This window comes from Typopeltis vanoorti, chromosome 15 (assembly GCF_054136105.1).
Source record: "Typopeltis vanoorti isolate ZY-2024b chromosome 15, IOZ_Tvanoo_1.0, whole genome shotgun sequence".
Taxonomy (NCBI): Eukaryota; Metazoa; Arthropoda; class Arachnida; order Uropygi; family Thelyphonidae; genus Typopeltis; species Typopeltis vanoorti.
In genome coordinates this window covers 12758427-12784367 of record NC_143563.1, presented here as the reverse complement: position 1 = coordinate 12784367, position 25941 = coordinate 12758427, and the positions used below count along the sequence as shown (strand labels likewise).

The following is a 25941-nucleotide window of genomic DNA, read 5'->3' as shown; positions in this document are numbered from 1 at the left end:
AGCTGGCATCAACTCCCTGGCACGTTCCTTCTGAATATATGGTGATATATTATCAAGTCCCACAGCCTTAGTTACATCTAGTTTGCTTAACTTCCCATACACCTCTTACTCATTTACAGTCAATCTCTCTTCCACATCATCAACTGCTCTCAATCTCTCCATGAAGTCACATTCACAAGATTGAAAGATCTTTATGAACTGCTCATTAAGTATCTCCACCACACATTCTGCAACAGATGTCTTTATACCATTTTCTACAATCAATGTCATCCTTCCATAATCATTCTTTCTTTTGCTGGCTACATATCAAAAGAACTCCCTGGGATTCTTTTTGGCTTCATTAGCTAACTGCTGTTTATACCTTTCTTTAGCTACTCTCACCAACCAAGTCACCCTCCTTGCATGATCTTTGTAGACCTCATGAAATTGGTTATTTCCACTTCTCTTATGCTTCCACAATGCCCTTTTTCTCTGTATCGCATGCTTAATTTCTTTATTCATCCATCTCACACCTACCTTATTAACCTTCTCACCCTTGGAATACATTTAGACATTGCATCTACTAGATAGTTTTTGAAAATCCCCCAAGCTGCATTGATCTCTTTTCCAGCTAACTCCTCATTCCGTGCTACACCTGCAAGCTGTCTCCTGAGCTCTTCATTAGATAACAGCCTGGTGAGTTGGACAGCTTATTGGCTGCTAGACAGATGTCAGGTTGTGTACAGAAAAGTGTGGTATCCCAAAAGAGGAGGGTTGCTAATGGAGTGCACAGGGATCTGTTTTGGGACCATTATTTTTTAACTTGTACATTAATGACATTGGGAACCAGCTTGACTGGAGGTGTGTTTGCCAATGATGCAAAGTTAGGAAAAACTATGAAAAGTAGAGCAGATGTTGTGGCCTTGCAAGAGGATCTAAACAGACTATATGAATGGACAAATTAGTGGAGTAAAGTGCAAAGCCTTGAAATTTGGTAGGTAAGGCTGGGATGCAGGACAGAGCTTTGAAGTATAGAAGTCACATTGCTAAAATTGTAAGAACCTCACATTGGATTATGGCAATAATGAGGAGGATATTAACATGCAGGAGCAAAGAAGTTATGGTTCTCTTGTGTCATATAAGGCTTTGATGGGGGGAAAAGAGTTGCCTACATTCATAGCAATCCTTAAGCTGCTCATGCCCCCAAAATGGGCAGCAGCAATACTGGATGCTAAACTGCCTCTTTGTAGACTACTGGCAATCGAGAGCAGTATATATGTCAAAAGCACAAAACAAGTGACTTTGGCCACCAATAACACGAGACATTGGGATCAACATCTACAGCAGTTCATATAGGTCCAATAGTCTGAGTACTAAAGTCGAAGTGGAAGGTTTAAGCTATTGCAAGTGCCAAGTTTGGGAAAAATTGGTGAAAAACTGAAGCACATATTGAAGACCTGTCAAATGCTGGCAAAAGATGAAGTATTATACTTGGATATACAATGATTGGGATCACATCCCCAAAATTTATGCATGTGCCACATATGCAAGAAGCACTATCACAGGAATACTGCTCCTCTCACAGGAACTAAAACAATCCAATATATCAACGGTAACAATCTTTCTCCCTTGCAGTCTTAAAATAGTAAATGTCTACAAATCTCCATGTACATCTTGGCCTCAGTCAGTTTTACCTCTATATGGTCACCTTGCAATATATGCAGGATGATTTTAATAGTCATCAGACATAGTGGAAATATAAGAATAGTGACGAAAATGGAAATCCCCTGGCACATTGGGTAGATATTAATAATCTGCAACATGTCTTCAATGCCCAACAAATAGGCACCTTTCACTCTGAATGGTGGAATACTGACACCAACCCTGATTTATGCTTTGTGACTACTGACAGCAAATTGATGCCAGTCCCTATAACCTGACAAATACTCTCTACCTTTTTCAAAACACATACCACCCAGTCATCCTTCAGGTGGGATGACTGGGTGGTGTGTGTTTTGTTTGGTGGGACTTAAGAGTCCCACCAACCCAATCAATGCCCCTCCTGAGATGGAACTTTCACAAGCAAACTGGAGAATCTTTGAGGAAACTCAATGACATTGTATGGTTCATTAAGCCTAAGCCAAACAGCTATAAAAGATATGTGGGAACAATCCTCTCTGCAGCCCGACATTGTATTCCAAGAGGTTTCCAAATACACAAAAGACTGTATGAAGAATTTCAAACCAACCACTCACAAGACATTGTTGGGAAACTTCTTGATCACCTGAACACAGAAAGAAGAGACAGATGGCAGTCCAACATACAGAATATAGACTTCAGACACACTCTGAAGGTGTATCATGGACTCTAAGTCTTGGATAGAGGTCAAAGATTTTGTTTGAGTGGTAAAGGGGATGAAAACATTAATTTCAATTAGAATCATTCCTTTAAGTTGATCATTACAGCAGATGCCTGGATTGGGAGAATGGAAGCAGTAATCAGATCATGGAAAGGAGAGTAGAAATTAGGGAAATCATCCCATTTAGCATCATTATAATGCCAAAGAAAAGGACTCAGATGAGGTTATGTTCTGAGTTACCAAGAAAACTGATAGCTCCAGCATATTTGGAGGAGAAATGGTTAAGAAAACTTCAAGAGGTAGTGGTAGGATGGTGATGATTAGTTGGTATTCTAGTAGACAACAGATAATTTGCATTAGATCATTGCTAATAGGAAATAACTCCACATCCATTGAAAACTTAATCATTGGAGCTGGAGAAGGGAAATCCAATTTGAGTTGTGGACTGGAAGTTCTGAAGTCCCCAAGGAAGATGAGTTGAAGGAAATAAAAAGAAAGAAAGGGAGGACTGATGTTTTCAGATTGGTATGAAAAGTCAATTAAGTAATGCCACTAGCATTACTTTTGGACTTCACCTAGATTACTATGTTTTTTATTATAATTAAAGCAGTGTTGATGATGACTTTGTGCCATGAACTGCGCTAGCTGATCCAAGGATTATTACCATATGCAAAACTTAGTTAACTGAAGATGACATGGGGGCAAGAACAGAAATGGAGGAATATAGAATATAGAATAAAACAAAAAATGGAGAAGAGGAGTTGCAGCTAATGATAGCAAGTATGCTCACTGGTTTGAGGCAAAATATGGCAGTATATGTGATAAATTGAAACTATTTAGTGTGAGCTTGAAATAAATAAAATAATAAGATATTTAATAGGATCTTGTTATTTACCTAGGACATGGAAGACGATGACCACATTTTGCAGTTATTGTCCCTCTATGGTTCCATCTAGAAATCCAAAGAAGTTCTACCAGTAAGTGACAAGCAAGAGGAAGAATGATTATGAATGCTGATAAATGATGATGATGATGATGACAAAGCTACCACTGGAACAATCACATGAGCACTTTATGAGTGTATTCCATACTGATGGGAATGATGTTGAGCAATGCCCAAAAGGGAAGGAAATATTACTGCAAATATCACATCTACAACTGTTGTCATATCTGGGCAACACACCTACGACTTTTCGAACAACACTATTCTTCTTGATCTATTGCAACAACTTCCTCAAGTCTCTATCAACATTCTTTTTTTCCCTGAACCAAGTCATTTGTGCCAACAACTACCACTAATTTTAATGCCTGGTCTTTCCTTTTCTGCAACACATCAGTTATTTGCTTCATTGTTCCTCCAGGAAAGTATGTTTTGTGCATGTTTTATTAGTCATCACATCTCTAATGATCAAGTCCCCATACAATGATTATACGACTATCCTTTGACTCCTCCTTCTCATTCTCATCAGCCAATCTCTTCTTTAGATGTTTAGTATCCTCTTCCAGATGTTTTGTTTCACTCTTCATTTTCACTAACTGTTGCCTAAACTCTTCTACTATGCTCCCGATACTTGCGTCCATTTCTAATTGCTCTAATCTATCAAGACACTTTTCACATACATTAATACTTTCCTTCTTCTCGTTTACCCAAACAGTCCACAAATCTTTCGCATGTTTTTGTGCACATATATAGCAATTTTTGCAATGCATCCACTGCAAAAAATCCAAGACAGAGCTAGATCTTTGTACCAAAGCCTTCCGTACTGCTGATATGCATTTCTATATAGATGTGTTTTCAGAAGCAGAAACGAACAAATAACAAATCACAATATAAACAACAAAAAAATTCCAACAACAACGCTGCTGAAGGACACTTGTATCCAAACTAAAAAAATGCAGCACCATTTGTGATAAAAAATAAATAAAAAAAAACCCACACTATACACTAATCAAAACATTTTTTTAAGCTAGTTAATACACTAATCAAAACAATTTTTTTATAGCTCACATCTACGTATTGTGTATGATATAGCAGTGTCTCAAAAAAGGAGAGTAACCAGTGGTGTGCCCTAAGGTTCTGTTCTTGGGCCCTGCTGTTTTAACTTGTTTGTAAACATTATACCATGTTGACTGCCTGGGGATCTTCAGTTATTTTGCTGATGATGCAAAGTTTAGAAGAATTGTAAGTAGAACATCTCACGATGTGTCTGTCGATTCATGGAGGGTGCAATAATAATAATAATAATAATAATAATAATATACACTCAAACCATTATGCTGCTTCCTTGCAAAAACCCAACTCTCAATATCTTTATGCATTACTTTTAGTATTTTTGCATAATTATCAGGAATTCAGTGGCAGTTATGCATAATGTCTCTCTATCAATACTTTCAACAGCTCTGGAAAAATCAATGAAATGAAGGTATAAGGAAGTACTAAATTATACACTCTGTTCAATTATTATTATTATCTTCATCATCATCATCATCATTATTTTTTTATGTGGCTCCCACCCAAAAAAGACTTCTATAAACCTATAGTACATTTGTGCTATGGGTGAGTTCAAGGATATTATTATTATTAGTCACCTCCAAAGCTGTATAACTGAGAGGAGACCTCCACATAGCCTTTAAAGGAATGTGGAGAACCGACCAGGGCTTCTGACCTAATGTCCAATCCTCACCTTCTCGTGGTGCACCCTGTTGGGTATCTACTTGGATACTGAATGGATGAGGACGGGCTGGTAAATTTGGGATTTAGCCGACCAAATTGTATTCTTATTGGTTAAACCAAAATATAGAATGATGGTACAACATGACAAAATTTCATGCCGGCTGGGGCGTCGCCCGGTTAAACAAGGCGCCCATTGTTTTCGCCAGGGAACCAGGGCGAACAGCGAAAAGTCAGCTACTGGAACAAATCTGAAAATAAACCCCAACTCAACATCACCAGAGTTAAAGATCGGTACTATCAACGTAAGAAGCCTGAATGGCAAAGAAATGGAGCTAGCTGAGGAATTAGATAAGTACCAGATCGACATAATAGGGGTGACTGAAACAAAAAAGACCAAAACTGGTGAGATCTCTCTGAGCAATAAATACAAAATGTTATATTCAGGCAATGACAATCAAGGAAAAGAAGGAGTAGCCATAGTATTCAACACAAAATATGAGGCTAATCTTCTTGAATGGCAGTCAGTCTCAAGTAGAGTAATGTGGGCAAATATGGGTGACTGAAACAAAAAAGACCAAAACTGGTGAGATCTTTCTGAGCAATAAATACAAAATGTTATATTCAGGCAATGACAATCAAGGAAAAGAAGGAGTAGCCATAGTATTCAACACAAAATATGAGGCTAATCTTCTTGAATGGCAGTCAGTCTCAAGTAGAGTAATGTGGGCAAATATGAGAATGGGGAACTGGACAATGAGACTTATTTGTGCCTATGGTCCCACAGAAGGTTCTACTAAGGTAGAAGTGGAGGAATTTTTTGAGGCTTTAGAAAAAGCAACTGACACAGTGAAAAATGAAACGTTGGTCTTTGTTGGGGATCTAAATAGCAGATTGGAAATGATTGTCAGACATGCAAAAATATTTTGGGAAAATTTGGAGAATAGAGCAAAGCCAATAATAATGGCAAATACCTGCTGGATTTCTGCTCAGGACATGGACTGGTTATTACTAATGCTATGTTCCAACATAAAAATGTGCTCAAATTCACATGGAGAGAAGAGGCAAGAAATAAAAGTATCATTGACTATGTTATTGTTAATAGTGATGTCCTGGTGCAGGACACCAGAGTATACAGAGGATTTGAAATTGGAAGTGATCACTGTTTAGTCTTGAGCAGGATAAAATTGAATTTCATATTGAAAAGAAGAACATGTAAGAAAGTTTTAAAGCGAATAAAAGTTGAGCAGCTCTCAGATGTGAACTGTAGGCTAAAATACACAAAGATTATTGAAGAAAAAATGAAAGAGTTTGAGAACAGGAATCAAACCTTGGAGATTCAGTGGCAAACTCTGAAGAAAACATTGATTGATTCTGCCAGAGAGGCATGTGGTGAGGTTATCTGTAAGGATAAAAAAATCAGAACTCCCTGGTGGACACAGGAAGTTAAAGAGGCAGTGAAGGAAAAGAAGAAAGCATACCAAAAGTTCCTGTCAAATAAGTCAGCTTGTGCTCTTAGAGAATATAAAGACAAATGCAAGAATGCTAAACGCTGTGTAAAACTAGCTAAACAAAAGTCATGGGAGGACTTTGGCAAGAATATAGAAAATAAATATCAAGAAGGTGGCAAAATATTCTGGAGGTTGTTGAAAAAGCTTAGGAATGGAGAAAAGAGTGCTGTAAAAGGAGTTAGAGATGATAAAGGTGACATGAAAACAGGAGAAAAAGATATCCTTGAAGTATGGAGTAATTACTTTGAAAAACTGCTAAATGAAACAAGCAGTGATGACAGCACAGTGATAAAAAACACTGACCAGGAATGCAGTCAGGAATACATATCCATACTAGAAGTAGAAAAAGCCATCAAAGGCTTGAAATGTGGAAAGGCAGCAGGAGTAGATGATATTCGACCAGAAATGCTGAAGTATGGTGGTATAAGAGTCTTACAGTGGCTGCACTGCATATTTCAGAAAGCCTGGACAGAGGGACGAATTCCGGATGACTGGAGTAGAGCTCTCATAGTACCCATATATAAAAAGGGAAATAAAACTGCATGTGAGAATTACAGAGGTATTTCCCTACTGAGTATTCCTGGCAAGATCGATGCAAGTATACTTGAGAAACGGTTGAGAAGAATTGTGGAAGAAAAGCTTGGTGAAGAACAAGCTGGATTCAGGCCAAATAGAGGCTGTCAGGATCAGATCTTCACTTTACAACAAATAGTCAAGAAAGCATGGGAATATAACAAAGATCTGTATTTAAGTTTTGTCGATCTGGAAAAGGCATATGACAAGGTGCCAAGAGAGAAGCTATTCAATACGCTGCAGTTATATGGTGTCAATGGGGCATTATATCAAGCAATACTTAGTCTTTATTTGAGTTGTAAGTCAGCAGTTAGAATTGAAGGAAGTACAGGAAGATGGTTTAATGTTAAATCTGGTGTGAGACAAGGATGTACATTATCCCCTCTGTTATTCATTATCTATATGGATCACATTATGAAGGAAAGTGGTATTAAACATGATATCAAAATTGGAGATGTTAATGTCAGCTCTTTGCTTTATGCAGATGATGTTATACTTCTAAATAAATCTGCTACAAGTCTGCAAGATTCTCTGACTAAATTGAATAGCTGTTGTAATAGATATGGTATGAAGGTCAGCAATAAAAAGACAAAGACAATGAAAATAGGCAGAATCATTGAAAATGTCAACTGTGTTGTGAATGGAGAACCTGTGGAACAAGTAAAACATTTCAGCTATTTAGGCACGATTTTTGCAATGAGTTGCCCGTGTTTGTACTACGTTCTAGGACTACTTGCATTTAACTCATGCTAGTATTCGCCGATACTTTTATAGTTTTTTATATCATATTCGGCATGAAACTCTTGGATTCCAATCTTTGAGTTTCTTATTCAGTTTTAAAACAATGTGGGATCTAATATCCCCTTAATTTAATTAATGTTTATATCGCCGAAATGAAGCCTGTTGGCTCTTTATATATTTAAGTATATTACCATAATTAAAATCAACCATAATTACACCACACTTCCCTTATTCACTAACTCAACCTACTAATTATTACCCACAGACCTCCATGGAGTCAAAGACTTATTGCAGGAGGTCCCTATATCATGCATGTGCTACCCAAAACTTTGGAGAATTTGATGATAAAAAAAATTACTGACCATAAACTCCTAGTTTCCACCGTTTTGTTCAAAGTATTCCCCTTTGGGAATGTATACTATGATCCCAGCAGTTTATCCATGTTTCCATGTATCCGGAGAAGTTCTCAAATGTGATTGTGTTGAGCATTTCCTGTGATTCTTCTTGGATCCTCAATTGTGTCAAATCAATGACATCTCAGCCAGAATTTTGTCTGTCTTGGGGAAAAGCACTGGTGGAATGGTCAGGTGAATAGGAGAGAAGAGGGGAAGATAAAGAATGATTCCCATGTTTTGGGAAGCCAGGAACTGTCTAACAATGAGCCATGGTGAAGAACCGGTCATCCTTCCGCTTGTCTATAATTGTGCCAAATGTTCTTCCTTAGCTGCTTCAAAAGCTCACAATTAAACTTGCCAATTCGGCAAGGGAAGAGGACTTCCCCGTGGAAAATACTTTGGATGTCAAAAAAAAAAAATCATCTTTAAAATGACATTGCTATGAACTTGATGCACTTTTTTTTTTTTTGGCTGCAGTCAATTTGACAACTTCTAAACTTCCATAAGCATTTGGTCTGTATCTGCAGCAGTTTGTTTTAGGTTGAAGCAAAATTTGATGCATATTCTTTACTCCTTAAAATCTGCCATTTCAGGTGGAGAAGAACATCGCCAAACCTAATCCCACTTCCATGTCCATTCCTTCAGTCTATTCTATTCAAGTCTCTTATAAAGCAACAACATCTGCTCTACTTCTTATAGTTCTTCCCAACTTTGCATCATCTGCAAACAACTGAATATCCCCCTCAAACTTTCCCCTCCCCCAATATCATAAACATACAGGTTAAACAGTAATGGCCATAAAAAAAAAAGACCCTTGAAACACACCACTAGGGACTTTCCTCTTCTGGAATAATGCTTCCCCTCCCCCTATACACAACTTGCTAATACCTATCAGACAGTCAATCTCCAACACAATGCACTAATCTAACATCCAACTCCATCTGCTCTAATTTGACTATCAACTTATCATTTGGTAATCTCTCAGAGGCCTTTGCAAAATTGAAGTATACTACTGTGTATACATCTCTCTCTCTCTCTCTCTCTCTCATCCAATGCAGTTGCCACCTTATTGTAATAAGTAAGAAGATTACTGAAGCATAACCTTTAACAAATCCATGCTGTCCATCAAAAAGAATACCACTGTTGCCAAACCAATTCTAGATCCTTGTTCTCACTAACACTTTGACTACAACACCTGACACACACACAAATTGGTCTAAATCTGAAACTGTTGAGAGATGGTTACAAGGTTGACACTGGGGAGTTCTTTCGCTTGGTTGAATAGCAGGAAGGAGTGATGACAAGAAACTGTTTGCAAGAGGGTGAGGAGTGGTTTCTTTGCATGGAGTTGAACCATGGAATGCATTGCCTGATGGAGTGGTGAGAGTGAGAACGGTCAATGAGTTTCAGGAGTGGTATGATAGACTTTGTGTTTCTCAGGGGGGGGGACTTCCCCTCGATGAGTCTTGATAGACTTTGTGTTTCTTAGGAAGGACCTCCCACGGTGAGTCTTTTGACTCCATGGAGGCCTGAATAATAATAATATTAATAATAATAATTGAGTTCTGTCACTTCTCTTATACAATTTTCATAACTGCACCTTCATATTCTTTAATCACAACATTGAGCTAACTATCTCTTCCTGTCAAAAATACACACATTAACATGAATTGTTTAGCATATTCAAGGTCTGTCATTACTGTTTCTAATGCGTGATTTCCATATATTGCATAATTTGTCACTAGACCTTAGTTTGTGTTGCTCTGCTGCTTATGCTCTGAAAATTCGTTTCATTATTATTATAAAATTCCGGACCTCCACGGAGTCTTAAGAATTGTCATAGATGGTACAAAGTTCACTACTCTTTAAACTCATTCACAGTCTGCACTCTTACCACCCTCTAAGGTAATGCATTCCTTGATCCTGTATTTTCACTTTCTTGCTTGCATCTTCCTTTTGGAACGTCCAGGTTCCTGGTTCCTTTCCCCTCATTCTTTATAAAAAATCTCTCTAGTGACAATACAATAAATACAACAGCTCTCAATAGCTTAATTATCTCAATCATCTTTTACCCCCCCCCCAGCCTTTGCAGATTGTATATCCTCAGTCTATCATTATAACCGCTCTTCTGTCGTTCCAATATGATTTTGGTTATCTATCTCTGTGCTCCCTCCAAAGTTACTTTATCTCTTTCGAATCCTGGTGTCTCGATATCAGCACAATAATCTGTGTTCTGATTATGACTTTATACAATGGCAATCACATTCTTATTTCTGCCATTCAACAGCTTCTTCAAAACTGCAGCAATTTTCTGGGTTATCATCACAACGTTTTTTCAATATGTTACCTAAACTTCAAATTTCTATCTACCATCACCACAAGATGCCTTGTTCCTTCTACCTCTTTCACCTCCATTAAGAGCATATGCAGCTTCCAATCTCTGGTTCCCAAATTTTCAAACCTTGCATTTAGATTAGTAAATTGAATTCATCATTAATTTTCTCATCTTTCCTGTTTATTTACCCCCCACCCTCCCAAAAAAAAGACCCATGGCATTTGCACTATTATCAAGAACCATTGCAAACTGAGTCCTTTGAAACCTAGCTTCTTCCTAAAAGTGCTCTATCTTACACTTTCAGAAAACCAATTTCCAATTTAATCCATTAATCTGTTATCTAAACTCACCAAGTGTGACTTAAATATTAACTTATTAGAAACTATAATACAACAGAAAGGATACTTTTTTCAAAACAAAACAAAAAAAAATTTAAATGAATCGTGTTTAAAATTGAACTCATGATCAATTTTAAACAGGATTCAAATAAGTTTAAGATCAAGGAAAAAGGACAAACATGGATCTTCAAGATCCAAGGCATAAATTACAATCAGTTGCCTGAAAATTTTGCTGACTGGAGGTTAGATGTCATGCAACTTGCTGTATGCTATTCAGGAATCGTAATTTTGTATAATGTAGCATGTTTCTTTATCGTATATTGTTTTTGACAATATCAGAGCATCAAGATGTACTGAAAAAACATAAGTTCATTAAATATAACTTGGCAACTATCATATTATGCATTAAAAGCATTATCAGAAACTTTGAACATCTAACTCAATGTGCAAACATGAATCAAAAAATACAAATGAATAAATTTAAGCAAGATATCACATAGAGCTGATGTTCCAATGAGTTTTGTGGACTCATGTCTTATGGTAATAATAGTCATTAACTTCATTTCTTAATTTTGAATGGATTAAATCCAGAAATAGAGAAAGTGCTGATAAAAGAACACGAAGGATTTAGACCATTAAGATCATGCACTGGACAAGTATTAAATTTAACACAGTTTATTGAGGACAGCTTTGAAAGAGGATTAGCAACAGAAGCTGTATTCATAGATTTGACAGCAGCAGCAGCATATGCCACACTAAATCTTAGAAGGCTTATAGGCAAAATTTATAGCATGACAAACAGCTATTGGTTAATGGAGGTATTTAGGTCGCTGCCATTTAGCAGGAGATTCTTTGTTGAATTTCAAGGAAAAAAGAGCAGATGGCATATCCAGAAAAATGGTCCCCCCCCAGGGAAGTGTGCTCCCTGCCCTCCTCTTCAATATATGTACTACTAATTAAGCTATAAACCCACAGTCAAGAATCTTCTTACATGCAGATAACTGGGCAATAGCTCGTTAGTCAAAATTTTGATAACATTGAGAATCAGCTCAAACAAGAACTAGAAGCTTACTATAATAAAAACCAACTGAAACCAAATCCCAGTAAAACTCAAATGTGGCTTTTCCATCTCTGGAGGGGAGTGCCAGAGTCGCCAGAGAACGTGGCAGGGAATTCGAGATGTCCTAAAAAAAAAAAAAAGTGCTTTTTTAATCAGTGAATAGTCTATTTTTCTACATTTTTGTAGTGCTACATTGTTTTTCTGAATATGAGTGTCTGTCAGTGGTTGTTTTAGAAGTTAGTTGATGGTGCTATATTGTGTATTCTGATTACCGAGAAGACGACGTCAGAATCGGAAGCATAACAGTGGAAGACAAGAAGAAGAAACATAAGTTTTCATTATTAGTTTTATTTCATTATTTAGTTTCATTTTATTTTATTTATACTTAGTACACTTAAATGTTTTGTTTGTAATTGTACTTTTACTTATATAGTTATACTCCCTTATACATATTCAGTTGCGACACTATTTTGAATAATGGCAGCAGCGGCAGTTACGATAGCAAATGGTGTATCACCAAGTCCTCCCCCATTTAAGGAGTCCATTTTGCGCGATATCATATGGGATTTTGTATCATCTGGGACTGGTGGAATGTATCCGTCCTGACACTTGTATATGTGGCAGGTGAGAGAAGGGGGAATACACATGTGTGCAAAATGCAGGCAATGGGAGGAACTAGGAATTAGAGAATACTATAACTGACCTAGATGAGACCATAACTGACCTCATTGTGTTAGAGATGGGAGATTATCCGTATAGAAAGATGAGTGGTATGATAGAGGGTGAGAGAAATATGAATAAAATAATGGGAGTGGGGAGTAAGGAAAGGTTGAATGATAGTGAAGTATTTGGAGATGGTCTGAATTGGGAAGATGAATGGCAGATGAGAGGGGCTGACTAGAAGAGAGAGATAGATGAGCTGAAAGAGCAGGTGGAATGTTTAGGGAATGAGGTGAGAAGGATGAAAGAAGAGATTAGGTGAATGGAAGAGATGAATGCAAGGCAAATCAGAGTAGGAGTGAGAGAGAGTTATGGGAATGATATAAGAGGAGAGAATAGGAACAGCAGAAGAGAGGGAATGAGAGAAAGTTATGGGAATGGCAGAAGAGAGAATAGGAACAGTAAAAGAGAGGGAATGAGAGAGAGAGAGAGAGAGAGAGAGAGAGAGAGTTATGGGAATGATAGAAGAGAGAATAGGAACAATAGAAGAGGGAATGAGAGAGAGTTATGACAATGGTAGAAGAGGAGAGAATAGGAACAGTGGAAGAGAGGGAATGAGAGGAATGCAAGAGAGCACTGGAACCAGTGACAGAGTTAGAGGAGAGAGAGAGAGAGAAAGTGAGGGATGCATGTGAGCAATTGAGGAACAGGGTGGTGAGAGGGGACTCAATGTATGGGGACTCAATGATCCGTGGTGTTCAAGATAGGATGCTTCAGGAGTGTTTGCCTGGGGGATGATAGAGAGTGTGGTTATGACAATTAAGAGAGGTGAAAAGGTGGATGAGATGATTATGATGATAGGAACAAATGACTTGAGTGGTAATGTAAATTGGGCAGCGAGAGATATGAGATTCTTGCTTGAGGTTGTACGAAGAAGACACAGAGAGGAAAGATTGTGTGTGTGTGTGTTGCCTAGGTATGATAGTGAAGTTCTGAGCAGAAGAGCAGTAACATTGAATAAAATAATAGCTAAAATGTGTCATAAGAAAGGATTGGAATATGTGGATGCTTAGAAGGTGTTTGAGGACAGAGAGGAATTGTATGTGAGAGACCACTTGCATTTGAATGAGGAGGACGTAGGTATCTGGAGAGATTGCTGTTCTGAACGAGTTGGTGCATCCCAGGGTGAATGATAGTGGGAATAGGTAGTTGGGAGAAGGGACACAACATCAGGTAACACTGAGCCCAATAGCATCTAGAGGGGATAACGCTGGGTATAGAAACAAAGGCATTTTTATGCTTTACACCAATGCCAGGAGTATCCGGAATAAAGGAGAGGAATTGATGGCACTGATAGCATCAGTCTGGCCAAAAATTATTGGGATCACTGAGATGTGGTTGACAGAAGAGGATATAATAACAGGAATAGAAGTAGCAGAGTACAGCATTTTTCAGCAGGATAGGAAAGGAAAGTGTGGTGGAGTACTGCTTATGATAAGTGTAGACTTGTGTCCTCTAAGAGTGGAGGCTTTGGAAGGCAGTGACACTAATGATTTTGAAAGCATATGGTGTGAGGTAGAAGTGGGCAGAACAGGATATTTAGTGGGGTGTTGCTACAGATCAAGGAACAGAGGGTGGGGACCAAGAGATGTTTAGACAGTTGAGCGTGGCAAGTGCAAGAAGAATGATTGTTATGGGAAATTTTAACTACGGCAGTATAAATTGGGGAGAGGAAGATGCATGTAGCAATAAGGGAAAGGAATTTCTAGAATTCTTCAGGGACAAATGTCTTAGGCAACATGTAATAGAGGGAACAAGAGTTCAAGAGTTTTGTTTGGATTTGGTCATAGCATCAGAAGAGTTGATAATAGCTGAGATGACATCTCTCCCACCAGTTGGAGAGAGTAACCATGTGGTTTTGACTTGGAAGATGAACAGACATGCAGGAGTATCAAAGAGACGTATGTGACATTATAAGGCAGATGATTATAATAATCTTAAACATAAACTTGGGGAAAATTCATGGAGCAAGGAATTGGAAGGACAGGATATCATTAGTGCTTGGGAAATTGTGAAAAAAATATCTGTTAGCAGCAATAGTAAGCTGTATTCCACGAGTGAAGAAGAGGACTCAAATTTGAGAAAAGTGAATGGCAAAAAATATTAAACAGGAACTGCATTCGAAAAACAGGCTTTGGAAAAGATATAAAGAGACAGGTGAAGAGCAGATGCATGAAGAATATAAAACGCAGGCCAGGAGAGTGACTAGTAGAGTAAGGAAGGCGAAACTGGAATATGAGAAGAGACTGGTCCTAAGACCTAAAGAAAATCCTAGGGAATTTTTTAGCTATGTGACCAGTACAAGGAGAAATGACATTGTGGGATAAAAACAGGAATAGAGTGACTGATGGAAAGGACATAGTGGAATTGTTCAATGAACACTTTATTGGAGTATTTCATCCTGGAGGAGTAAATTTTAATACTAGAGGGATAGGGCAGGTTTGAGGTTTAGAAGGCAGGAGGAGAGTGTGTTCCAGATGCTGAGTACTTTGTATGTCAGTAAAGCTGTGGGACTGGGTGGTATTTCACCACAAGTTTTGAGAGAATGTGCTAAAGAACTGACAGCTCCTTTGACCTGTCTTTTCATTGAAAGTCTGGCTACAGGAAAGGTGCCCAAGGAAGGTGAGATAGTGCCATTGCATAAGGGTGGTAGCAGACTGGAAATGTCTAATTATAGGCCAGTTTGTGTGTCATCAGTAGTTGTTAAGATCTTGGTGAAATTAGTGAGGGACCATATACAGCATTGGGCAGATAAGGGTAATGCTAACTGTGAGAGTCAACATGGATTTGTGAAAGGGTGCTCTTGTTTTAGTAATATGCTAGCATTTTACAATAAAGTTAGAAGAGCAGTAGATGAGGGAAAGTCATATACTGCCATTTCCTTGGATTTAGCGAAGGCATTTGACAGGGTGTCTCACGATAAGCTGATATTTAAGTTGCTGCACATGGGTCTGGATGTCAAGTTGATCAACTGGATTCAGGATTGGCTGTCTGATGTATTAGAGGGTTGTGTATGGTGGAGCAGTTTCAAGCAGGCAGAGGGTTACAAGTGGGATCCCACAAGGCTCAGTACTGGGAACTATACTGTTTAACCTTTATATCAATGAAATTGTCCGTGGATTGTAAGGGGATAGTGAGTTGTTTGTGGATGATGTGAAGCTAGGAAGGGTTATTGGTAATAGTGCAGATGTGGTAGCCCTGCAAGAGGATTTGAATAAGCAAATGGGCAAATGAAGGAGGGAGTGTCGGTTTAATGCAGCAAAATGTAAGGTCTTGAGGTTTGGGAAACATCGATGGGATGCTGCATACTCTATGGGAGGAGTTGTACTGGAGGAAGTAGGGGAGACAAGAGATCTGGGGTTGATGATTGATAGAAACCTGAAATTTAGGGGACATATTGCAAAGGTGGTAAAGGTAACACAGAGGATTGCTGCAATAATAAGAAGGACACTGACCTGCAGAGATAAAAGGGTTATTATTCCATTGTATAAGACTCTCATCAGACCACACTTACACTATTGTTCTCAGATCTGGTCCCCAGGATTTGAAAGAGATAAATTAACTGTGGAAAAGGTACAAAGGCAGATAGCAAAGATGGTGTCAGGACTATGTTAGTTATGAGGATCAGCTGAGGGAGTGTGGACTGCAGAGTTTGGTGGATAGAAGAAGGAGAGGTAATATGATTGATACTTTTAAGCTGTTCAGAGGTTGTTACAGGGTTGACATTAGGGAGTTCTTTCGCTTTATCGAACAGCATGAAGGAGTGATGACAAGTGGCCATCCCTGGAAGTTACGAAAGGAAACTGTGAGCAAGAGGGTGAGGAGTGGTTTCTTTGCATGAAGGGTTGTTGAATCATGGAATGCATTGGCTGATAGAACGGTAAGAGCAAGAATGGTCAATGAGTTTAAAGAGTGGTATGATGGACTGTGTTTCCTAAGAGGGACGTCCCATGATGAGTCTTGATAGACTTTGTTTTCCTAGAAAGGACCTCCCGTGATGAGTCTTTTGACTCCAGTGACGCCTGAATAATAATAATAATAGGAAGGCAAGGAGAGAGTTGAATACAGAATGGAATGGTTTGAAATTGGTCAATCATCCATATCCAATTTACTTAGGTGTTACACTAGATAGGACCGTAAATTATAAGCAACACATAGAGAGGATAGTAGCTAATACTGAAACACTTGATACCATTCTGCACCAGTTACCATCATCTCGGTGGGATGCAAGTCCACAAGTACTGTGCACCTTTGCACTGGCACTTAGCTTTTCGACAGTCGAGTATGATAGCCTTGTTTGAGAAAGATTGTCACATGACAAAATTATTGACAAGGTTCTTAATGAAACATGTTAGCACATTACCAGCTGCCTTAAGCCTTCAAAAATAGACCATCTATATACTCACTGTCTGGTATTGCATATCAAACAACTCCTCATATCAGAAGGACAACAGAAAGTAGATATGAGCGGAAACAACAACCAGATGGGCAAATTAATGAGGATATCAGTTTAATGCAGCAAAGTGTAAAGTCTTGAGGTTTGGGACACATCGATGGGACACTTCGTACTCTATCGAAGGAGTTGTACTGGAAGAAGTAGGGGAGACAAGAGATCTGGGGTTGACGATTGATAAAACCCTGAAGTTCAGGGACATACTGCAAAAGTGGTAAAGGTAAACAGAAGATTGCTGCAATACTGAGAAGGACGCTGGTCTGTAGAGATAAAAGAGTTATCATTCCGTTGTATAAGACCCTGATCAGACCACACTTAGACTATTGTTCTCAACATTGGAGCCTCCAGGATTTGAAGGGTATAAATTACACTGTGGAAAGAGTACAGAGGTGGATAACAAAGATGGTTTCAGGACTGTACAATGTTAGTTATGAGGATCGGCTAAGGGATTGTAAACTGTAGAGTTTGGTAGATAGAAGAAGGAGTGGTGATATGATTGAGACTTTTAAAACTGTTGAGAGGTGGTTACAGGGCTGACCTCTTAACTGTTCTCTCACTGGGGAGTTCTTTCTCTTGGTTGAACAGTAGGAAGGACTGATGACAAGGGTCCATCCCTGGAAGTTGTGAGCAAGAGGGTGAGGAGTGGTTTCTTTGCATGGAGGGTGGTTGAACCATAGATTGCATTGCCTGATAGTGGTGTGAGTGAGAATGGTCAGCAAGTTCAAGGAGTGGTATGACAGACTTTGTTTCCTAGGAGGGGACCTCCCGCCTTTAGTCTTGATAGTCCTTATGTTTCCTAGGAAGGACCTCTTGTGATGAGTCTTTTGACTCCATGGAGGCCTGAATGAAAAAAAAATCATTTTTAAATCTGCTAATGCCTTTTTATTCCCTTATAGGAAGTAGGCGAGGTCATTTAGCCCTATCTAACTTTTGGAGACTGAGTGGGCAATTGAATCTCCACTGGCAGCCAATCAGAGATAGCTGGCCCAAGGTTGTCACTAATTAATCAGCACACAGTGAAGAGAGACTGCTCAACAGGTGTCGCCATCTCGTGGTCCTTAACCACAATATATTTAATGTCTGAAAAATAATGTGGGTTCTACAGTCGATTTTCTTGAGTTTATGGGATGAAAAACCCGAGTTTCCAGGAGAAAATACCGGCATTTTGCAGTACATAGGAGGCTTAGATCAAGGAAAAGTTTTACTCACTCGGTGGAACCGTTGTTTGATTCCATAAAAGCCACAAGGTCAACCATGTGGCAAGAACAATCTCCAGAGACTCTGAACTTAAATGAATATCTTTTTTCCAGCTTACTTCTAGATGGGCAAAGATGGAAGACATTGAATAGACTTCGTTCCAGAATGGGCAGATCAAAGCAGAATATGGGCAGACGGGGATATATAACAATGACAGTTGCTCATGTGGTGAAACACAAACCATGGATCATCTTCTGCAATGCTGCCTAATAGACATTAATAATACATGTACCTGAGAAGATTTAATGCAGTGTAATTATTATTATTACTTAACATCTCAAGGGAGTCCAAAGACTCATCAAGGGAGAGCTCTACAACTTTCGTCTCCACCACTCCATCAACCGGAACTACCATCATTGTTTACGCCAACACCATCTACTGCTGACCACCACCACCATCACAAACATCCATGCCCACAGCAGGATTCGAACCCACAGCCTTTTGGCTGGAGAGCAGATTCACTAACCACTTGGCTAACTAGGTCTTTTAAGTATATTAGTCACTGGATGCGTGATGCTTTTAAATGTATGCTTTTAATCATTTATATATATGTTCTTATGTTTTCTGTAGTTTGCATATGAAATAAATAAATTTCTCAAGAATCAGCTTATTTAAGTTACTTAAATTTTAATTTAAATAGGTACTTTTAATTTTAATTTAAAAAAATCAAAAAAAGAAAAGAAAAGAAATTTCCAATATCACTAGAATATTAACAATGTCACATAGATTACCTGAATGTTCCTCCAAAGTTGGAACTACTGGTACACATAACACTGATTGAACTTCACTAGCTGAAAAGTAAAGAGTATGAAAATATTTCAAATTTATTCCAATGCAGAGAAACCGTATTAACTAACTCTTGCAGAAAAGTAAAAATTTCCTTTTCATATGTTATTATTTTAATACATATCATTGTCACAAACTCTACAGACTCAATGCAGGAAACCCAATTTAATTACATATGCTTTATATATTACACAAACTCTTTCTCTGGTACTTCCTACACAAGACATATGTCTAAAAACATTATCACCAAGTGGGGAATTATTAATAGGTCATCATTAATAAGCAGACTCATTATGGGATGACTTCAGGGATATAAAAAAAAAAATTGCATCATATAGCATCTTTTCATTCACACACTCGGCACTTACAATGTATCCCACTCATCCATCATCTATCACTCTTCCCGAATCTCTTGTTCAACATACCCAATATAACTTTCAGAATGTATTGGTAGAATGGACTTTCTATCCTGGCCCAATATTCTGTGAACAATACTTAGCATATTAATCTGGTAAAATCCCCTCTAATTTACAACTATTTAATTTACATTCTCTCAACTCCTCTCACTATAACATTCTAGAATCTTAGTTAGTCATTTATGGACATGTTTGAGAGGTTTCTCTTCACATCATAAACCAGGTACAGTGGTACAACTACTTTCTTATATTCCTTGATATATCAGCAATACATTGTAATCTTCACAGCTCTTTCAATGCATCCCTTGAAATTCAATTCCATCAATATAATGCACTCTATTACTTTCCCACATTCTGAAATGCAAACCTTGCACTCAGCAACATTAAAACTGCAACCTCACTCACATGAACAATCTGAGGTCTATTTAAATTTCCTTAAGAGATAGTATCAGAATCACTCCTTATAACTCTCCCCAGAAATACCACTTCCTTATGAAAAAACATCTGACATTTAATAGACAGCCCATCCCCTTTTCATCTCACTATTCTGTTATTCAAACCTAATATCCTTTAAGTATATCAATTTGGTGAGAACTAGGATACTGAAATGGGTTGATAACAACACTATTCTCTGTGGTTGGTTGTCAGCATGAGTTTGTTAAAAGGAGGTGATGTTTGACTAATTTACTTATGTACTATAACAAGGTGACAAATGTCTTGGATAAGGGAGATGCATATACAGTGGTATACTTCTGATATACAGGTATCAGAAAGCTGTATATGGGGGTGCAGTATCCCAAAAGAGGAAGGTCACTAGTGGTGCCACAGAGGTCAGTTTGGGAACCATTGTTGTTCAATTTGTATATTAATGATATTGAAATGGGTTTAACTGATGATATGCAGATGTTATGACCTTACAGTGTGACCCTACATCACACAAGTTGTGAAGACATCACAATGGATAATGGCAATGATGCGAAGAACTCTGACATGCAGAAATAAAGAAATTATGATGCCATTGTATAAGTCCTTATATGGATTATTGAGCACAGATTTGGTCACTGGGTTTTCATGGCAACAAGGATATGTTAGAAAGGATCCAGGAAAACCCAGTGACCAAATCTGTGCTCAATAATTTTTTTTTGAATGTGGAGTATGAGGCCAAATTGATTTTCTTTGGAATGTGGAGTATGAGGCCAAATTGACAGAATGTAAATTGCAAAGCCTCATGAATAGGAGGAGGAAGGGGTGGGATATGATTGAGACATAAAAGTTATCAGTGGTTATTATCAGGATGATATGGAAGAGATTTTTCATAGAATGGGAGAGGGGGGGTAGAACAAGAGGCCATCCCTGGAAACTGCATAAGGAGGTGAGTAGTTTCCAGGGAGTAGTGGTTGGTGAGTAGAATACATTGCCTGAGTGTATTGTGAATGTAGACACATTGAATCAATTTAAGGCATGATTGGATGTACTTTCTGTGTGATAGTGTATAACTCCCACAATGAGCCTCTGATTCCATGGAGGTTAGATTTTAATAATAATAATAATAAAAATAACTTTCTATGAAGCAGTCAATTTAAGCTTTGCAAACTCCTAAAATATAACTATATACATTTCCTGTGTTCATCTCTTTATCAGAGAATACAAGTAAATCTATAGCAAGACCCTCCCTTTACGAACTCATGCTGGCCTTTGTAAATAACCCTGTACCAATCAAATCTCGTATTTTAATCAACTGGAGATATACAGACTGGTCTATAATTGGAAATCTGTTATAGCACTGCTCTTGTACAGTTTTGACAGAAGTCAAAACAATGTTTTGACTTCTGCTCATTTGGAATCCTACTGAAAAGTTCATGATAATGTGAAAGCACAATCAACTGACTCGAGTGAACAAATGACTTGAGTGGTGAGAGATATGAGATTCTTCCTTGAGGCTGTAGGAAAGAAGACACAGAGAGGAAAGATAGTGTGTGTGTGTTGCCTAGGTATGATAATGTCGAGCTGAGCAGAAGAGCGATGATATTGAATGGCATAATAGCGAGAATGTGTCAGAAGAGAGGATTCGAATATGTGGATGCTTGGAGGGTGTTTGAGGACAGAGAGGGATTGTATGTGAGAGACCACTTGCATTTGAATGAGGAGGACGTAGGTATCTGGAGAGATTGCTGTTCTGAACGAGTCGGTGCATCCCAGGGTGAATGATAGCAGGGGTAGCCTCTTGTGGGAATGGGTAGTTGGGAGAAGGGACAACGACATCAGGTAACACTGAGCCCAATAGCATCTAGAGGGGATAATGCTGGGTATAGAAACAATGGCATTTTTATGCTTTACACCAATGCCAGGAGTATCCAGAATAAAGGAGAGGAATTGATGGCACTGATAGCATCAGCCTGGCCAAAGATTATTGGGATCACTGAGATGTGGATGACAGAAGAGGATATAATAACAGGAATAGGAGTAGTGGGGGACAGCGTTTTTCAGGCAGGATAGGAAGGGAAAGCGTGGTGGTGGAGTACTGCTTATGATAAGTGACAACTTGTGTCCTCTAAGAGTGGAGGCTTTGGAAGGCTGTGACACTAATGATTTTGAAAGCATATGTTGTGAGGTGGAGGCAGGCAAGACAGGATATTTAGTGGGGTGTTGCTACTGACCAAGGAGCACAGAGGGTGGGGAACAGGAGATGTTTAGACAGTTGAGCATGGCAAATGCAAGAAGAATGATTGTTATGGGAGATTTTAACTAAAGCAGTATAGATCAGGGAAAAGAAGATGCATGTAGCAATAAGGGAATGGAATTTCTAGAATTCTTGAGGGACAAATTTCTTATGCAACATGTAACAGAGGGAACAAGAGGTTCAAGAGTTTTGGATTCGGTTATAGCATCAGAAGAGCTGATAATAACTGAGATGACATCTCTCCCACCATTTGAACAGAGTGATCATATGGTTTTGACTTGGAAAATGAATAGACATACAGTATCAAAAAAATTGAGAGAATGTGGCAAGGAACTGACAGTGCCCTTCACCTGGCTTTTCAATGAAAGTCTGGCTGAGGGAAAGGCGCCCATGGAATGGAAGGAAGGTAAGATAGTGCCATTGCAAAAGGGTGGTAGCAGACTGGAAGTACCTAATTATAGGCCAGTTTGTGTGTCATCAGTAGTTAGTAAGATCTTGGAGAAATAGTGAGGGACCATATACAGCATTGGGCAGATGAGGGTAATGTTATCAGTGAGAGTCAACATGGATTTGTGAAGGGGTGCTCTTGTTTTAGCAATATGCTAGCCTTTTATGATAAAGTTACAAGAGCATTAGATGAGGGAAAAGCATATACTGCCATTTTCCTAGACTTAGCAAAGGCATTTGACAAGGTGCCACATGATAAGCTGATATTCAAATTGCAACACATGGATCTGGATGTCAGATTGGCTGTCCGATGGGTATCAGAGAGTTGTGTATGGTGGAGCAATATCAAAAAAGCAGAAGGTTACAAGTCGGGTTCCACAGGGCTCAGTACTGGGACCTATATTGTTTAACCTTTATATCAATGACATTGTCCATGGATTGCAAGGGGATATTCAATTGTTTGCGGATGATGCGAAGCAGGGAAGGGTTATTAGTAATAGTGTAGATGTGGTAGTGTTGGATTCTGAATGAAGAGAAATTAAAGTTATTGGTATTTCTTTCAGAATCCAACATGATCTTCCATAACATAAGTAAGACTTGTAAATATTGTTTGTCTCTTGCTTAAACTGTATTATTCATATAATTGCTCTGTTTGTCAGTTATTAATTAATTATATAATTTTAGGATATGTCATAATAATGAAAGGATTCTGTAGTAAATGCCATTTATTTTATTACTTTATTCCTTCAATAATATTATGAGGAATTGTATATATAAGTTTAATATGCCTTATGTGAATTATATATTTTCATTTTTTATTTATCACTACCAGTATGTAAAGGTATAATGTTATGCAATATTTCTGTTTTTATTTTATTTTGTTTGTTACTATGGAGATGGGCTAGAAGTAGCTAGCGTGTGCATGATCGCGAGATATGGTATTCAACTGCAGAGAAGGAATTGACATAAGGAGCGTGAGAAAGAATTTTGGGCGGGAAAAAAAAAGTGAAGGTATATAAGCGAAAAGCAAGAGTATACAAGGGATCAGTAGACCAGAAGCATTCACGATAGTGCAGTGAAGAAAGAGGGGGGGGAATCATTCACGACAGTGCGGAGAGGCAGGAAGCAGGGAGCACTCATGGCAGCACGGAGTAAAGTAAGAAGCTGTAGTAATAGGAATTAGATGCTGTAATTAGATTACGAAGGATCAGGATGTAAATTGGCAACTCAGAATATTGATAAGGAATTCTAAAGTTATGACGAATTCCAGAGCTTTTAAGGAAGATTAGTGAAAAGCTGATTTTATTGCAAAGTAGTAAATGAGGAACAAGTGAATTTTCTAGCGAAAGTGTGTCTACATTTGTGATGTGCAGAGATTAATGATTAAGTTATTTTAAAGAAGATTACTTTTGAAATGTGTAGCTCCAGTGTAATAGTTAACTAAAGTTTTAAGTGTGCCTCAGTGAATACCACAAGCAAAGGATTTATCTGGTAAGAACTGTCCAATTTTATATTACTTCAGTGCAGAGATATATGTTTAATTTCTCCTCTTATTCCCTACATGAACTATAACGTTTTTTGCTGAAATCAGCCAGAGTATGAAGAATGAAAGTGTATACTCATGAAGCAGTTGTTGCCACCATTAATGTATTGAGACTTTACTGACTGTGTGATAATATTAAAATTTGTTACTAAGAGATTTTGTGATATTGAATTCTATTAAAAGTTATTTTAACATTGTGAAAGCTAGAAATCTGATAGCAGAATGCCCATAGACTGAATTTGTAAGATGTTATGACCAGTTAAGCTAAGACATTTATATTATCTTGTTCTCAGAATTGAGTTTATATGTATAATATATTACCCAGAATTAAATGTTTTGTTTTGATGATTTTAAAATTGTGTTTGCCTGAATCTCCTTTACTGCACCATTCATGAAATTATCGGACCTAGCGGGAGCTTCAAACATAAGAGATAAACTCGGTCTACGTAAGAAATAATATTGATATAAATTTAGTTGATGTTTGGTTTCACTACATTTCATTAGACTAATCTAGATATAGAGTGGCACAGTCTAAAAATATAAATTTCTCTATATTTAAATTAGTAATCAACCAGCAACTTATTACTTGTTTAAGAACAGAATTAAAACAAGATGGCAGATCAAAACCAAGGAAGTACGATCTAACAGTAGTCCTGCAAGAGTATTTGAATAAGCTAGATAGATGGGCAAATGAATGGGGGGGGTGTCGGTTTAATGCAGCAAAATGTAAGGTCTTGAGGTTTGGGAAACATCGATGGGACGCTGCATACTCTATGGGAGGAGTTGTACTGGAGGACGTAGGGGAGACAAGAGATCTGGGGTTGATGATGGTTAGAAACCTGAAATTTAGGGGACATATTGCAAAGGTAGTGAAGGTAACATAGAGAATGCTGCAATAATGAGAAGGACACTGACCTGCAGAGATAAAATGGTTATCATTCCATTGTATAAGACTCTGATCAGACCACACTTAGACTATTGTTCTCAGATCTGGTCCCCAGGATATGAAGGGGATAAATTAACTGTGTAAAGGGTACAAATGCGGATAACAAAGATGGTGTCGGGACTATACAATGTTAGTTATGCGGATCGACTGAGGGAGTGTGGACTGCAGAGTTTGGTGGATAGAAGGAGGGGTGATATGATTGAGATTTTTAAACTGTTGAGAGGTGGTTACAGGGATGACACTGGGGAGTTCTTTCACTTGGTTGAATAGCAGGAAGGAGTTATGACAAGGGGCCATTCCTGGAAGTTACGAAAGGAAACTGTAAGAAAGAGGGTGAGGAGTGGTTTCTTTGCATGGAGAGTGGTTGAACCATGGATTGCATTGCCTGATGGAGTGGTGAGAGCGAGAACATTCAATGTATTTAAGGAGTAGTATGATAGACTGTGTTTCCTAGGAGGGACCTCCCTTGATGAGTCTTGATAGACTTGTGTTTCTTAAAAAGGACCTCCCATGATGAGTCTTTTGACTTCATGGAGGCCTGAATAATTATAATAATAATAATAACTCATTTGAATATTCCTTGAAAATACATAGTGGATTATTGTGCATGCCTTGATCACACAATTTTGGCTAACCTCCCCCTTTTGTCACTGCTGAATCAAATCTAGAGTCAACATTAGTATTGTCATGAGTGCTTCATGGAGTCAAAAGACTCACTGTAGAAAATAATA

The 25941-nt window shown here is 38.2% G+C and overlaps 1 protein-coding gene across 1 annotated transcript in view; it reads right to left on the bottom strand.

Moving 5' to 3' along the window:
• Positions 1-25941, bottom strand: part of LOC150098392 (cAMP and cAMP-inhibited cGMP 3',5'-cyclic phosphodiesterase 10A-like) — a 534534-nt gene that overhangs the window by 287841 nt on the left and 220752 nt on the right. Inside the window, exon 9 of the mRNA XM_090405194.1 lies at positions 19124-19183. Coding sequence (XP_090261320.1) covers positions 19124-19183 — 60 coding nt within the window. The remainder of the gene's footprint in view (positions 1-19123; positions 19184-25941) is intronic.